At 42.5% G+C, this 13,499-nt stretch overlaps 1 protein-coding gene across 1 annotated transcript; it reads left to right on the top strand.

Moving 5' to 3' along the window:
• The first annotated feature begins 3,670 nt into the window (after window positions 1-3,670).
• FGF6 (fibroblast growth factor 6) lies at window positions 3,671-9,488 on the top strand. Its single transcript, XM_056515164.1, has 3 exons — window positions 3,671-4,011; window positions 4,899-5,002; window positions 6,909-9,488. The coding sequence occupies exons 1-3, from the start codon at window positions 3,672-3,674 to the stop codon at window positions 7,083-7,085; spliced, it is 621 nt and encodes a 206-aa protein (XP_056371139.1). The 5' UTR covers window position 3,671; the 3' UTR covers window positions 7,086-9,488.
• The last annotated feature ends 4,011 nt before the right edge of the window (window positions 9,489-13,499 follow it).

Raw genomic sequence — 13,499 nt, 5'->3', positions numbered from 1 at the left:
AGTACAGCCCTGAAACCCTTGCTCAGTTATTTTTTTCTGCTGCTTTCAGATTGTGATTCATATTTCATTTATAACAGTCCTTATGTCTGTGTTACAAATCTCTCCACGCTGGCCAGAAAACCCCATTAACCTAAAGATGATCAGATGGGGCTCCATGGTCATACTTGGGCTTACAGATTTTTATGCAGCTTTTCCAGTCTGCAACACCTGCCCTGATACAACAGGCAGAAATCTCCCTTCTCCACTGTCCTCCATCAGCTTGGGTCTTCACAGGCAAGGTGAACAATTTTAGTCCATCCTTCTGTGTTTGAATGAGGGATTGCTCTTTCCAGGCCTTAAAATAGGGAGAGACTTTTAACAGATTTGCAAATGGAACTTAGGATCCTAAGTCATCACACATTTTTTGAAAGACGTGCTCTGCATCCATATCATGTTACTGCTCAGCTGCAGGACTTTTCTTAGACTGTCTGAAAGTGGATCTGAACTGCTGTGCTCCAAAGCACAGAGGTTATTTTAATATTGTGCTAAAATACTGACAATTAAAACTTGTTGCTTTAGTTAGGCAGTGAGCACTGTCACCCTGGGTCTTAAGAGTTTGAGTAAGCAGAGTTTGATTGCTGAAGTAAATTTTTACCATTTTGAAGTTCACAGAGTTTGTTTTACTATTGGTGTCTCCCTTCTAAATTTCACTGGGCACATTAAGCCAGGACAACATGCTACCTGAAAATCAGAAGGTTACAGTGTGTTTTCTGGAAATAGTAATTTCATGGGCCAAGAGGACAAGTTTAAGCAGAATGAGACATATTTTAGAGCAAACAAGGCTTGCCTAATTGAATCCGAAGCTCAAGAATTTACATGGCAGTTCAGAGGCTAATACACAGAAACTCAGCAGCCTGCTGGCCACACATCCAGATGCAGAATGGTTTAAGACTCATTTCAACTCTGATGCAGAATTGCTGTGCAGTACAAGACTGCAGAATACTCTTTATCTCCCAGCTAAACACTATTGGTCTGGGGCCAGACAACAGCACTCCTGGTCTTAAGAGGACCAGGTATTCCAGTGAAGTCACAAATTTTAGCTATTTGTTTTGGTTTACAGATCAGGCAAGAAAAGTCCTGATTTTTTGCAGTCAAGTAATCTGTGCACCCTTTCCACACAGAATGCTGTCAGATGGACTTGCTCAGCAGGAAACTGATGAAGCAAGGTGTTTCCTGGGTCACCACAACCCTCAGCAGTCACTTTCCAGCTGGACTGACTAAAAGACAAAGCAATGCAACTCATAGACTTGTCAGAAATTATCTTTTGTTTGTTTGTTTTGTGTTTGACCATCTGGTTTTACTTCTAGGATCAAGGGTACTGGGATGAGATACAAAGTGTTCCTTTAACATGTGTCATCAGGACACCTTGGGGGGAATCTGCAGTGGCAGATGTGCCAGCAAAAGTTAGAGGAGCTCTTTTAGCCCATGGTTTGTCTTTACTCTGAGAAACCTGATGAATGAGACATAAAGATGCAAAGGTGATTAATGCTGAGGGTGGAAATCCAGCTTTGCGCCCATTACTCTTGAAAGTTCTCTATGGAAAAAATAAACAGGAAAGAAAATATTACAATTCATGTTTTTACAGACAGTGATGGCTCTGAGATCAGGCAGTGTTACCAGGAGTCATATGCATTGGGAATGAGCAGGTTTCAGACTGCAGCATAAGAAAAACCAGGAAATCAGTGCTCCATGCTTGTAACAGGGACCCTGGGCTTTGCTTCCCAGTGATGCTGGCCTCTCATGAAGACTGCAGCTATGATAAGAGGGTGTAAAATACTAGTATTATTCCTTCCTAAAAATGATACATGTCCTTTACATAGATGAAAAAAATATCAGATAAAATAGAAAGCAGGAGAGAAAGGGATCTGAGGATTTTCTTTGTCAGCAAAAGATATCCTTCCTTTGGCCACCACCCCAAGCCTGGCCAAGTTCAGGGAGTGTTTGGACAAGGCTCTCAGGCACATGGTGGGATTGTTGGGGAGTCCTGTGCAGAGCCAGGCATTGGACTTGCATGATCCTAGTGGGTCCATTCTAGCCCAGGTTATTCTATGATTTTGTGATAGTACAAGTTCAGCTTCAGCAAAGGCACAGAGACCTTGAGATGTAACCTGGCACAAGACAGGGCCTAGCCCTGTGGTTCCCAATTGTTTTATTGATGAGCCTGTCTCCTGAGAGCAATCAATATCCACATACATCACTGACTCTGACTGTTCACCTGCCTCAGGGCTGCCAGGAGCTCCCCTTCAGCTCATGGGGCTCATGCTGGGAAGTCTGCAGTGTCCCAGCTCGTATTACACCTCTGCTAATGTGAAACTCTGTCACACTGGGTGTGCTCACTTTAATTATGCTTCCAGGTACTCTCCTCATTAGCAGGCTTCTCAAATGACACAGAAGATGCAAGGCCTGTGCTATGAGAAGCTGAGAGACATATTGACAAAAGTACTTGTATAAATCTCAGCCATTTTCCTGTGAGTTATGTCTTGATAAGATCTGTGTCTAATCTGTCCAACTCCAAAGGAACTGAAACAGCATCAGTGAAAAATGAGGGGAAACAATTAAGAGTCTGAGCAAACGGAAGGGGAGGCAAATTAAGATGGCCCTAAGTTATAAAAATAGTAAGTATTTGGGCTTGAGGAAAGGAGACAGTAAAACACTGGGAAGCTGTGGCCATTTCACTTTTTCCTCATCTTTAACACATCACCTAAGTCCTTGTCTTGCTCCTACAAATACAATTGCAGTCTGCAGAAGGCACACACCCTCCCCAGGTAAATGTGATCATTTGGAAGCTACCTCATTGAAAAACAGGAAGGTCTAATGTTCCCAGCTATGTATCACTGCAAGATCAATGCTCCAGCCTGTGTGCCCTGCTCAGCAGAATTCTGGCTGGTATAAAACCAGCAGGAGCTGGGGCTTCTGTCCCTGCAGCATGGCTTACCTCTCATTTAGCCAGCCCCTGCAGAGGTACAAAGATTAGCACGTGGGTTGCCCAGTAAGAGGTGCCTTGGCTTTGCAGGCTGTGCACAAAAAGAGCCGATTGTCCCCGAGTATCGAGGTGCCCCGACAAGCACCCGCCGATCGTGCCACCAAGGAAGTGGCTGCAAACCTCTCATTGCTCACTGATGAGGTCCAGAACTGTTTTTACACCTTCTTCTCTAAATAAGGAAGCTGCCTGTGAGGTCTCTGACTCCCCGACCAATTTGACTCCTGTGCTTCCCACAGCCAATGAAATCCCACTCCTGCTTCCAGTCTTGGGTGACAGCACTCCAACCTCAGCAGGCAGGGAGGACGGCAGGTTTGTGTTACAGCCCTGGCAGCTCACCTTGGGCAGGCTGTTGATGTCAGAGTGATGATGTGGGCAGGGACAGCCCCTGCACTATAAAGATGGCTCAATCAAATATAACAGAGGCTGCCCAGCAGGAAGCAGGATCTACAAACCATGGTCCCCACCAGTTGGAGTCCTGCTGGCCTATCTCTGCTCCCAACCCAACTGCTATCAGGCTTTAGTTTCAGGTCAGCAAGCTCTATTTGCTTTCCAAAAATAAGCCTCTGCCACCATGCTGAAGGGAGAAAAACAAGAAGGGCGGTATTTTTAGGGCCATTAATTCTGACCACGTGCCCAGGAGGTGAACCGGATGGCCACGGCACAAAGACTTCTCATCACTATGTCCTGCGACGCCAGCGCTCGCCGGACGTTGCCTGCGTTCCTTCTGCTGGGTTTGCTCGCCGGGATTGCTGCCACACACCCAGTTGTAAGCAGAACTAATGGCACATTGCTGGAGAGAGGATGGCAATCTCTGCTGTCCAGGTCCATGGCTGGGATGTCAGGGGAGAAGGCAGATGTGAACTGGGAGAGTGACTATTTGCTAGGAATCAAGAGGCAGCGGAGGCTTTACTGCAACGTGGGCATCGGGTTTCACCTTCAAATCCTCCCAGACGGAAGGATAAGCGGAGTTCACAATGAAAACCAATACAGTGAGTTGCATCCAGAAATGAAATAGAATAGATGTCACTTAATTGCTGTGAACTCTAGTAATCACCCTTCACAGAGTGCAAATGTTATGACTTGATATTATTAATCTGTGCTACATCTGTTGCCTTTTAAAACTCTCTGGGATCAATAAACATGAGAACCCTTCTGGTAGAAAAGTGGCACAAAATGCTTAGACAAATTTAGACAAAATTTATTTTTACCTGCTTTGCTGCACAGATGAGGAAAGAAAGGTTGAAAACTGACTCTGATGCATTTTCTTGCTCCCCACCTTCTCATTTTCCTTTTGAATCTGGGAGATTTTTGCTGAGTCCAGAGTGCCAAAGCATGATTCTTAAATCCCAGCTGACCAGTATTTTTGGGACACTCAGTGTGTCCCATAGAATGGGTTTGCTGGTCCTGGTTTGCTCATTCTTGTGGGTGCTGTTCTGTTACCCTAAGAATTAAGGAAAGCATTAGTCATGTGGATTTGAATTTCCTGTAGAGGGCAGTTGCTAAAATCTTTTACAGCAGATGTCATGTGGGACTTCAAATGCAAGCCACACTTCTCTAAGGCTCAGAAAAAAACCTTTTGTAAGTATAGAATATTACATAAAAATAATTTTATTATTGTAAAGGTCCAGAGTTTGACAGATCAAAAGAGTTTGATAGAGCAAAAGGCTTATACAGAATGTTATTACAATTATAGAATAGTTATTTTTAAATCTTGTGACATGCAGGAAAAACCCTCTTTGTGTATATTTGTTTTGCTGCATTATTATAAAAAATATATTACAAGTTTTTTAGTGTTAAAAAAAAAAAGATAACTGAATTGCCTTCTATTAGCTCTAGATTCTGTGATAACACTCCTATTAATCTTCATGTTTTTCAGGTCTCTTTGAAATATCCACTGTAGAAAGAGGTGTTGTAAGTCTGCTTGGTGTGAAAAGTGCTCTCTTCATTGCAATGAACAGTAAGGGCAGGTTGTATGGGACGGTAAGTACAAGTGCACAAAGTTTTTCACAGTTTAAACAAAAAGGTTTTGAAGTGGTTTATGTTGGTTTAGTGTTTTGCTTTGTTTGTTTGGGTTTAGTTTGTTTTGGTTTTGTTTGTTTCAGTCTTTTCCTTGTGGAAATCTCTGATTACAAGCAGAGAAAATAGCCCTGGTGTTACAGGGAGGCTGCCCAGCCTGCTGTCATCAGTGCTATTTAATGCAACGAGCAGTGTGGCTGTTACAGGGCTGGGATTTTAAAGCTCTCCTGTAAGACTGTACAGGGGACACCTTAGGAAAATGAATATATTCTGCAAATAGTACAGATTAATTAGCTGGCTTCTTCTAAGGTCACAGGGCTGCAAACACATTGTAGTAAAGCTGAGCCCCGTTGATTCCATCCTGCATTGCATTGTGTGTAGGAGAGGCACAATTATAGCTATTTCCAACAGCTACCCTTAGTAAAATAATGACCACATGCTCTCTCCTACCAAAACCAACCACACCATCAAGAATAAATAGGAAGTCTACCCTACAAGGTCAGTATGTGTGGCTGGGGTTATTTTAATGATCAGTTTTGTGAGATCAGTTGCAAAGGGTGAGAAATTAATAATAACTATTAACAATACTATGCAAATTATACTAAAACGCCATCATCCTCATCTAGATGATTTGCTTTCTAAATGCAGTTTAACCTCTGAGATGTGAGCAACACATTTCCAGTCTCAACATCCAGCTTGTTAGGAGATGCTGTCTCTGGGCAATAGGAAAAATCAGCCCATTTCACAGTAAAAAAAGTCACTGGCTATATCAATCTCTTTTATAAAGGAATAGCAGAGTCCTTTCCTTGGAACAGCTGTAATTTCAACAAAGCATTGCAGTTGTTTAAAATAATGCCAAATGTTGTGAGGGCCCTGTGGCTATTTACTAACCTGACACTGATTCCTTCTCACACTCATAATGACAGAGAATTTAAGATCCCAGTTCAGGAATATTCCTTCAATCACAAGTGATCACCTAAAAAGTGCCACAAGTCCAACTGCTTTAGTTAGCTGGGTCTTCCTCAAGATGAGGAAGCTTCAGAAATCCCTTTGATTTTTCCCCTCACTTTCAATACAGTTTTGTTTATCTTCAAAGACACTTTCAAAAAGCTGTAAGAGATGTGCAATTTCCCTTGCACAGAACAATGTGTTAAGTTAAACTCTTACAAGCTTTATGCCCACAGATACCCAAATAGAACTGCACTGGTGGCATCTCATGTGCCAGACATTTGAAATCAGAGAATTATTCTGCTTTCTCTTTTAATTTCCTTTGCATTTGTCTCCTGCTTGTCCTTGCACCTCCTCTCCCAGATAACTCCCTCTCCTTAGATTTTCATGTTTTGACATGGAGGAAATTAAAACTATTTTCCCAGCTTAGAACTGGCTGCACAGTTAAATATTACTAATGGTTTAAGAAAGGGAAGATTTATTGCTAATGAAATCTCTTATTCAAGCAAGCAGTTGTCCCTGAACACTGCTGTTTGGAAAAGCTCTGAAGCTTTCAAGAGCCAACATATAATTTTTTAATAAATGATGGAACTTCTGGCAGAGCTGTTGTTTGGGCAAGAGGGTGTGATGCTGACAGAAATCATTACTTGCAAATAAAATGAAGAAATCCATGATTTATAATGAATTAAATACAGGAAATACACAGTCCATTATATGGACAGGTGGCATCTGAGTTCATCTGACACCAAATTAGCACCGAGGAGGGAGATTTATTGTTGGCCGCAGTGGCTGTGGCACCACCTGTTGCTCACTGCAACAAGCCCTGGTGTAAAAATGCAAGGAAGAAAAATGACCTGGGCCTTGGTGGAATACTGATTGTACCTGATTTGTATCCCCACCCCCTACCCTTGCTGTTCCTTAGGCTGTTTTCCAAGATGAGTGTAAATTCAAGGAAACCTTGCTGCCCAATAACTACAACGCGTATGAATCCAACGTTCACCGTGGTGCTTACATAGCCCTGAGCAAACACGGCAGGGTGAAGAGAGGGAACAAGGTTTCTCCTGCCATGACAGTGACCCACTTCTTACCAAGAATATGAGCACCAAGAAAAGAAGATTAAATCCTAGGACAAAGTGTTTCGTTTTGCACATGGGGAATAACCTCCCAGGTAAAGTATTTATACTGGTCATTGAAAAAAAAAAAAAAAGAAATCTCTATATGTATGTGTATATTTGGATAAAAATATTTGTACTAGATTCATCACATGGCATATGAAATACAATGCTGCTTCTCTCCTACTCTGTACAAATTTTACATGGCTGTTTGCCTCCTTTGGTGCTGTACAGAGAAAAATGCAATCTGGAGTGCAAAGGAAATTTTTGGAAGATGCAGAATGGCTGTGGGCAACCATCTAATCAATCTTAGGTGATTTACTAAATGTTATTTACCTCAGATAATAACCTCTTGTAGTGAGCTGTTTACATACCATGGGCCAAATCACCAGATGATTTTGCTTCACCAGAGCTTCAGGCAGTTCAATCCATCTGCATATCTGCCTGCATCCCCGCTTTACAGACTGTATCCTGTCTTGTAAAGTTCTCAAACTGCTTTGATCATTTAAGGTGCCAATTCCACAAATGTTTCTACACAAGCAAACTGTCTATTCCTGGAGCCCCTCTGTCTCTGAAGGGATTCTCCAGGGTCTCCTCACATGGACTGGTGGCAAAATGAAGACCTACAATCAGTTTCTTGTGGGAAGGGTCACAGATGGATTTGGAGCTGAAGATTTTGAATGGAATTTTGTGATCTTAGTTTAGACTTACTTCCAATATAGATGTGTACATCTTTAATATTAATATTTGTATATATATAGACATGGGATGTGTGAGTGTGCATAATTACATACTTTTAATGAATCAATCATCCCAGTGTCCTGATGCCCAGGTGCCTTTATATAAAAGAAAAGCAATATTTAAAGGCACTCCATTTCATTTAGCTTGAATGTTGTTAATCTCTAATTATTAGAACTGCTCTATGGGATGCCTTTTATAAAATATGAGAAATTCATGGAAGCTTCCAGCAAAAGGTTATTTTAGAAAACTCTGTGTTGAATTTTCACTGTCTTAAGTATATTTGGTTCTTCTCTATCATACCTCCCTGAGGTGTGAAGGACAGAGAAAGAAGGAGGCTGAACAAGCATACCTTCCCATGTTGGGACAGAGGAATCCGTGCCATAATTCCAATTTCTGTCACTTGCAAAGCATCAGTTTCAAAGACAACACAGCAAGCTGCATGAAATACTCTTCAAAGCCCTCCTAGAAGCTGTACAAACGGCACATAACCTTGCCTTGCTATTTTGACAACCCTTTTCCAGATCACCAATGAAGCTGCATTCTCTGTGCCTTTGAAAGAGTATTTTAGGAGGCCCTAAGTCAATAGTCACTATAAATGTCAGTTACCAGAAGCCTTGGGATTCCTTCATTGGTGGCGTGCTCCTAAATTTGAAACTAGATTCAATGCAATGTCAGAGCATGAGCATTTTCAGCATAGATGGACCATGCTGCTGCAGAAGTGAATATCTGAGTGCAAGATTATCTCCCACGTCCAGCCAAAATGGGGCTATGTCCAGCCTTGACATGCCATTCTATTTGCAGGGGCTGTCTATTCGTGATGAATTTGAGCCTTCTGACATGCATGAGAGACACTGTCAGGGCCAGATCCTCAGCTGGAGTAAATCAGCCCAGGAAAACTATCAGTTTATAGCTGCAGAAGATTTGGCCCAAAGGACATACCCACAAGGATGTACCCACCACCACCATTCCAGAGAAACTGTCAATGCAATTGTTTTGTGAACCAAATACAGTTTTCCAGCATCTCTAGTGTGACTTATACTTTAATTTATCTGGTTCAAATGTAAGTGATGATCACAGCCTAAATGAAGAGAAAAAAAGAGTGGAATACTGCTCACAGTACAGGAATGGGATGCTTTGGAGGAAACTTTGGAAGGAAAGAAGTTGGAAGGAATTGCTCTTTATTTTCTGGTCTTGCAGTATTTCAGAGAGAAGCCAAGATGATACACTTTGTTCACCCACAACGTGTGCAGCAGTTGGCTTTGGAAAAAATGTGCATTTGAAGTGAAAAATCAGGATGTTTTGAGGGGGGAGAGAGTGGGTCAAGGAAAAGTTTGGAGGGTATCAGGCAGTACATTGACCTGGAGTCCCCAGAAGTACAGAGAGCTGTGCTGAAATACATTAGCTGGCAACCTGTATCCTGGTGTTATATTCCTAATTGTCTTTGAAGTGATGTTTGAAAAGGGTGGAAGAGTCCAGGGATGTAGAAGGAAATAGAGTTCAAATGCTGGCACACAAGTTTGTTTCTGATCACAGCTTAATCTAGCATCCTTATGACATGATAAAGTCTGTTCCCTCTTAAACCAGGGCAGCCTAGAGAAAGTGATTGTTGCCAGTACTGGTAAGCACTGGGACAGCTGACACAAAAGGTGGGAATCAAACCTACTGGCTCCATTCTGTACACACTGGTCAAGCGAGGACAACCCATAGACCAGGTCACAAAAAGCCAGAACAAGAGGAAACAGCCTCAAGCCATGCCAGGGGAGGTTCAGGTTGGACATCAGGAAGAATTTCTTCACTGAAGGGGAAGCCAGGCATTGGAACAGGCTGCCCAGAGAGGTGGTGGAGTCACCATCCCAGGAAGTGCTCAGGAGATGACTGGATGTGGCTCTGGTCTGGTTGACAATGTGGGGGTTTGTCAAAGGTTGGATTTGATGATCTTGGAGGTGTTTTCCAACCTCAGTCATTCTGTGATTCTATAAATCTGTTTGCTCACAGCCTGCTAGGCTGACTGTTCTTAAGAACTGCAGTCCCTTTTGGATGCAGTTTTGGTGGGCATTTGGAAAGCCCCATTAGTCACTCTGCTGAGTTACTCTTTACATCACTGCTTTTTTCCTCATTACACCTCAATGCCAGTCAAATCAACATGGAAATCACAGCTGAAATCAAAGAAGGGTATGTGACTACATAAAGAAAACTCATTAAACTAAAGGGATTTCCCAAATCAGGGCCAAATTAGGAACTTAAAAGCATGTCAAATGTGTATTAACAGGGGTCATGCCATGGGCTATGAGCTTTGAAAGTATTGCTGTGAATACTCCACATCTGCCTGTCATGCCCACATTTTGCACATGGGATTCTCCTGTGGACTTGATGCCTATTTTGACAGTTTCTTCTTCCTCAGGCAAACCCCATAACATTCTAAGAATTAATCTACCCCTGTTAGAAAGCACATTTGGCTGGAACTCAATCATGTTCTTAAATAAATGTATTTTTCCCAGACATGCAGAGACACAGACACAGACACAGTGGAAAAGCAGAGTAATATTTGTATACCTCACTAACTATTTCAATTCCAAGATTTTATTTTGCACAGTAAAATGGTGCCAAAGTTCTCAGATTATTTTTTTCACTAAAATATACCTCATGTTCTGACTCAATATGGACTCACAATTGAGACTGTAAATTTGCAAGAAACACAAGACTGTCCAATCAATTGTTTGTGAAATTGCTTCTATTTTTATATGTATGTGCTGAGCACAATAGTTTAATGTATTCATAAAATAAAATTTTATACATTTTTGGTAGTGTTTTGACTCTAAATCCCTCTTAACATTTGGTTTTTTACCTTGATTCAGAAATGCTGTGTAAACTCCTCCTCCAAATGTTGTTTTTATTCACCTCTAGACCAGAATATGTATTGGTACACTTTAAATTTTTGTAGACCTTCATGTTATTCAGATTTCTTACCTGGGAAGTATGAGGGTGTCCTGGGAGGCATGGGAGCCATGCCCCCTTCCCACTCTGTGCTCTCAGCATGAGGGATGAAAAATCTCCCAGGAATTTTGGGGACAAGAGATGGTAGATAAGCCTCTATGAAGAACAGGAAACATTTTGCTGAGTTTACCTCATCTTCTGCTTCCTCACAGGTAATTTGAAATTTAATAAGGTTTCCATTTCTATGGAGATATTTAGATGGGAAAGGACTGTTGGAGGGCTTGAATCCAACCTCTTAGATGAGTGTAGGACCAACTTCAAAGCTAGGAGAAGATGTATCAGGAAGAATCCCATCTACCCATCTCCTGGCAACAAAGGCAACTTTTTCTCCCACTCTACTGACAGAGGTTTGTAGCTGACTGAACCAAGTAGCTCCAGCTTCCTGCAGCTGTCAGGAGAAAACACTTTAATTTTTAGGAAAGCTGAGCTTTTTTCCTCCCTCACCAAAACCCCCAGGACAGCAGGGGAGGGGGATTCTGCCCCTCTGCCCCACTCTGCTGAGACCCCCCTGCAGGGCTGCACCCAGCCTGGGACAGCACAGGAAGGACAGGGAGCTGCTGGAGCCAGGGGACAGCAAGGGATCAGAGGGATGAAGCAGCTCTGCTGGGAGGAAAGGCTGAGGGAATTGGGATTGTTCAGCCTGGAGAGGAGAAGCTTTGGGGTGACCTCATTGTGGCCTTGCAGTGCCTGAAGGGAGCCACAGGGAAGATGGAGAGAGACTCTTGACAAGGGCCTGGAGTGACAGGACAAGGGGCAATGGCTTCACACTGACAGAGAGCAGGGTTAGATTGGATATTGGGGAGAAACTGTTCCCTGTGAGGATGGTGAGGCTCTGGCACAGGGTGCCCAGAGAAGCTGTGGCTGTCCCATTCCTGGAAGTGTCCAAGGCCAGGCTGGATGGGGCTTTGAGCAACCTGGGGTAACTACTGGCCATCTAATTAATGATAGGCTCATAAAAGGAAATAAACAGCTGCACATCTCTTTTTGCATTGGTTTTTTTAGGGGTTTTTTTAGGTTTTTTTTTTTTATTTTACTTTTGGCATTTGCTGAAGCCACCCTGCTCTGCATCAATTTGAGCAATGGAGACAATTAGGTCCCAGGGACTTAATTACAGGTGACTTTGTTTCTTCAAAAAATGGCCCAACTGCAAACTTGAGCTCCATGTTTGGAATCACAACGACTTGCAGAAGCCAAGAGGACATTTTGGTTTCCTTGTCAGAACCCAAGATTAAAGGAGGAAGTAAGAATCTCTTCCAGCTGCTGGACAAATGAGGAGGAGACTCAGGCTAAGATAAAACACTGGGCATCTCTACGTTTAATATGTGTAATGCAAACTGGAATTGCAGTGAACTGCAGTGAGCAGTCCTGGCTAAGGAAAGAGCTGTCATTGGAGAAAAAAATTATAAAAACAACCAACCAAGTATGCAGCCACAAGCAGAGATTTCTTTTTTCTCTCCAGCCAAGCTCTGCATCCAGCTCAGTCCAAAAGCATGTTTGTTTTGGAAGGCATAGGCTGCTGAAAAGTGTTTGGCCAAAATCCAAAGGGCCAATAAGTCCAAATGAGCTGAACGAGCTGTGTCCTTGAATCATGAGATTTGAACATATTATTCAATCCTGGATCTCATGAGCACATATAATTGTTGTTTATTTCTTGTCAAAGGGTGTGGACCAAAATGCCTTGATTAGGACTAATTTTTTTTCCCTCACAATTAACTGTTTACAACTCACAATTTTATTGTATTCTTTCCTGAGCCATAGCTGACAGCTCTGGAATAGCTTCTCCACTCACAATGAGACCACATCAACTTATGTAAAACAAGAAATCATCAGGGATGGTATCTAACACAAAACAATTTATAATTACATTTGTTTCAGGGCACTCTGAAGAAGAGCTTCCTTTCATTTTTTTTTATGAGAAATAATCCATCCTGATTCATTCCAGGTAGCTGGGGCCTTGCTTTTTTCCTGCAGTTACTTTGCCTATGACCTGAGCCCAGGACTCACTGGTCCAACACAAATCTTCCAGCTTATTGAAGAGGCAATAAAACAAAATGATGCAAAAGCCCAAAGAAAGGAATTATGCTAATCAGCATAGGTGTCACTCAGTGAGATCAGGAGCACTTTAACTACTTCAGTTATCCAGTGAGGGATAAAGCAGTTTACATTTAACCCAGGGTCAAAACACAGATGGAATGGCTTCAAAGTCACAGAGAGATTGAGATTGGATATTGGAAAGAAATTATTCCCTGTGAGGGTGGTGAGGCCCTGGCACAGGTTGCCCAGAGAAGCTGTGGCTGCCCCATCCCTGGCAGTGTTCAAGGCCAGGCTGGATGGGGCTCTGAGCAACCTGGGATAGTGGCAGGTGTCCCTGCCCATGGAAGGGGGTTTGAATGGGATGGGCTGTGAGGTCTCTTCCAACCCAAACCACTCTATGATTCAATGATGATGATTTTGCAAAGGCAATGACTACAGAAATAGAAACTGTGGGAAAGTGGATATGTACAGGGCATGTCTGGGTGTCACTTTCTGTAAATCTTGAGCAAATCTGCAGATGTGTTGCACATTTTGAAGAGAAACTTGCAGATTTCAAAATAAAAAGCTAATCTCTATTGGGATTTTTTTCCTACACCCCTATAACAATCATCATGCAGGTCTACAGGCCACCT

The sequence above is a fragment of the Oenanthe melanoleuca genome, chromosome 1A, assembly GCF_029582105.1.
Source record: "Oenanthe melanoleuca isolate GR-GAL-2019-014 chromosome 1A, OMel1.0, whole genome shotgun sequence".
In the NCBI taxonomy this organism is placed as follows: domain Eukaryota; kingdom Metazoa; phylum Chordata; class Aves; order Passeriformes; family Muscicapidae; genus Oenanthe; species Oenanthe melanoleuca.
This window is presented reverse-complemented; position numbering and strand designations above follow the sequence as displayed.

Bases quoted from the DNA above. Each gene is read 5' to 3' on its own strand.
- FGF6 (XM_056515164.1), top strand. From the start codon at position 3,672: ATGGCCACGGCACAAAGACTTCTCATCACTATGTCCTGCGACGCCAGC. The intron at 4,012-4,898 runs GTGAGTTGCATC...CATGTTTTTCAG, and splicing joins TCACAATGAAAACCAATACA to GTCTCTTTGAAATATCCACT. The intron at 5,003-6,908 runs GTAAGTACAAGT...GCTGTTCCTTAG, and splicing joins AGGGCAGGTTGTATGGGACG to GCTGTTTTCCAAGATGAGTG.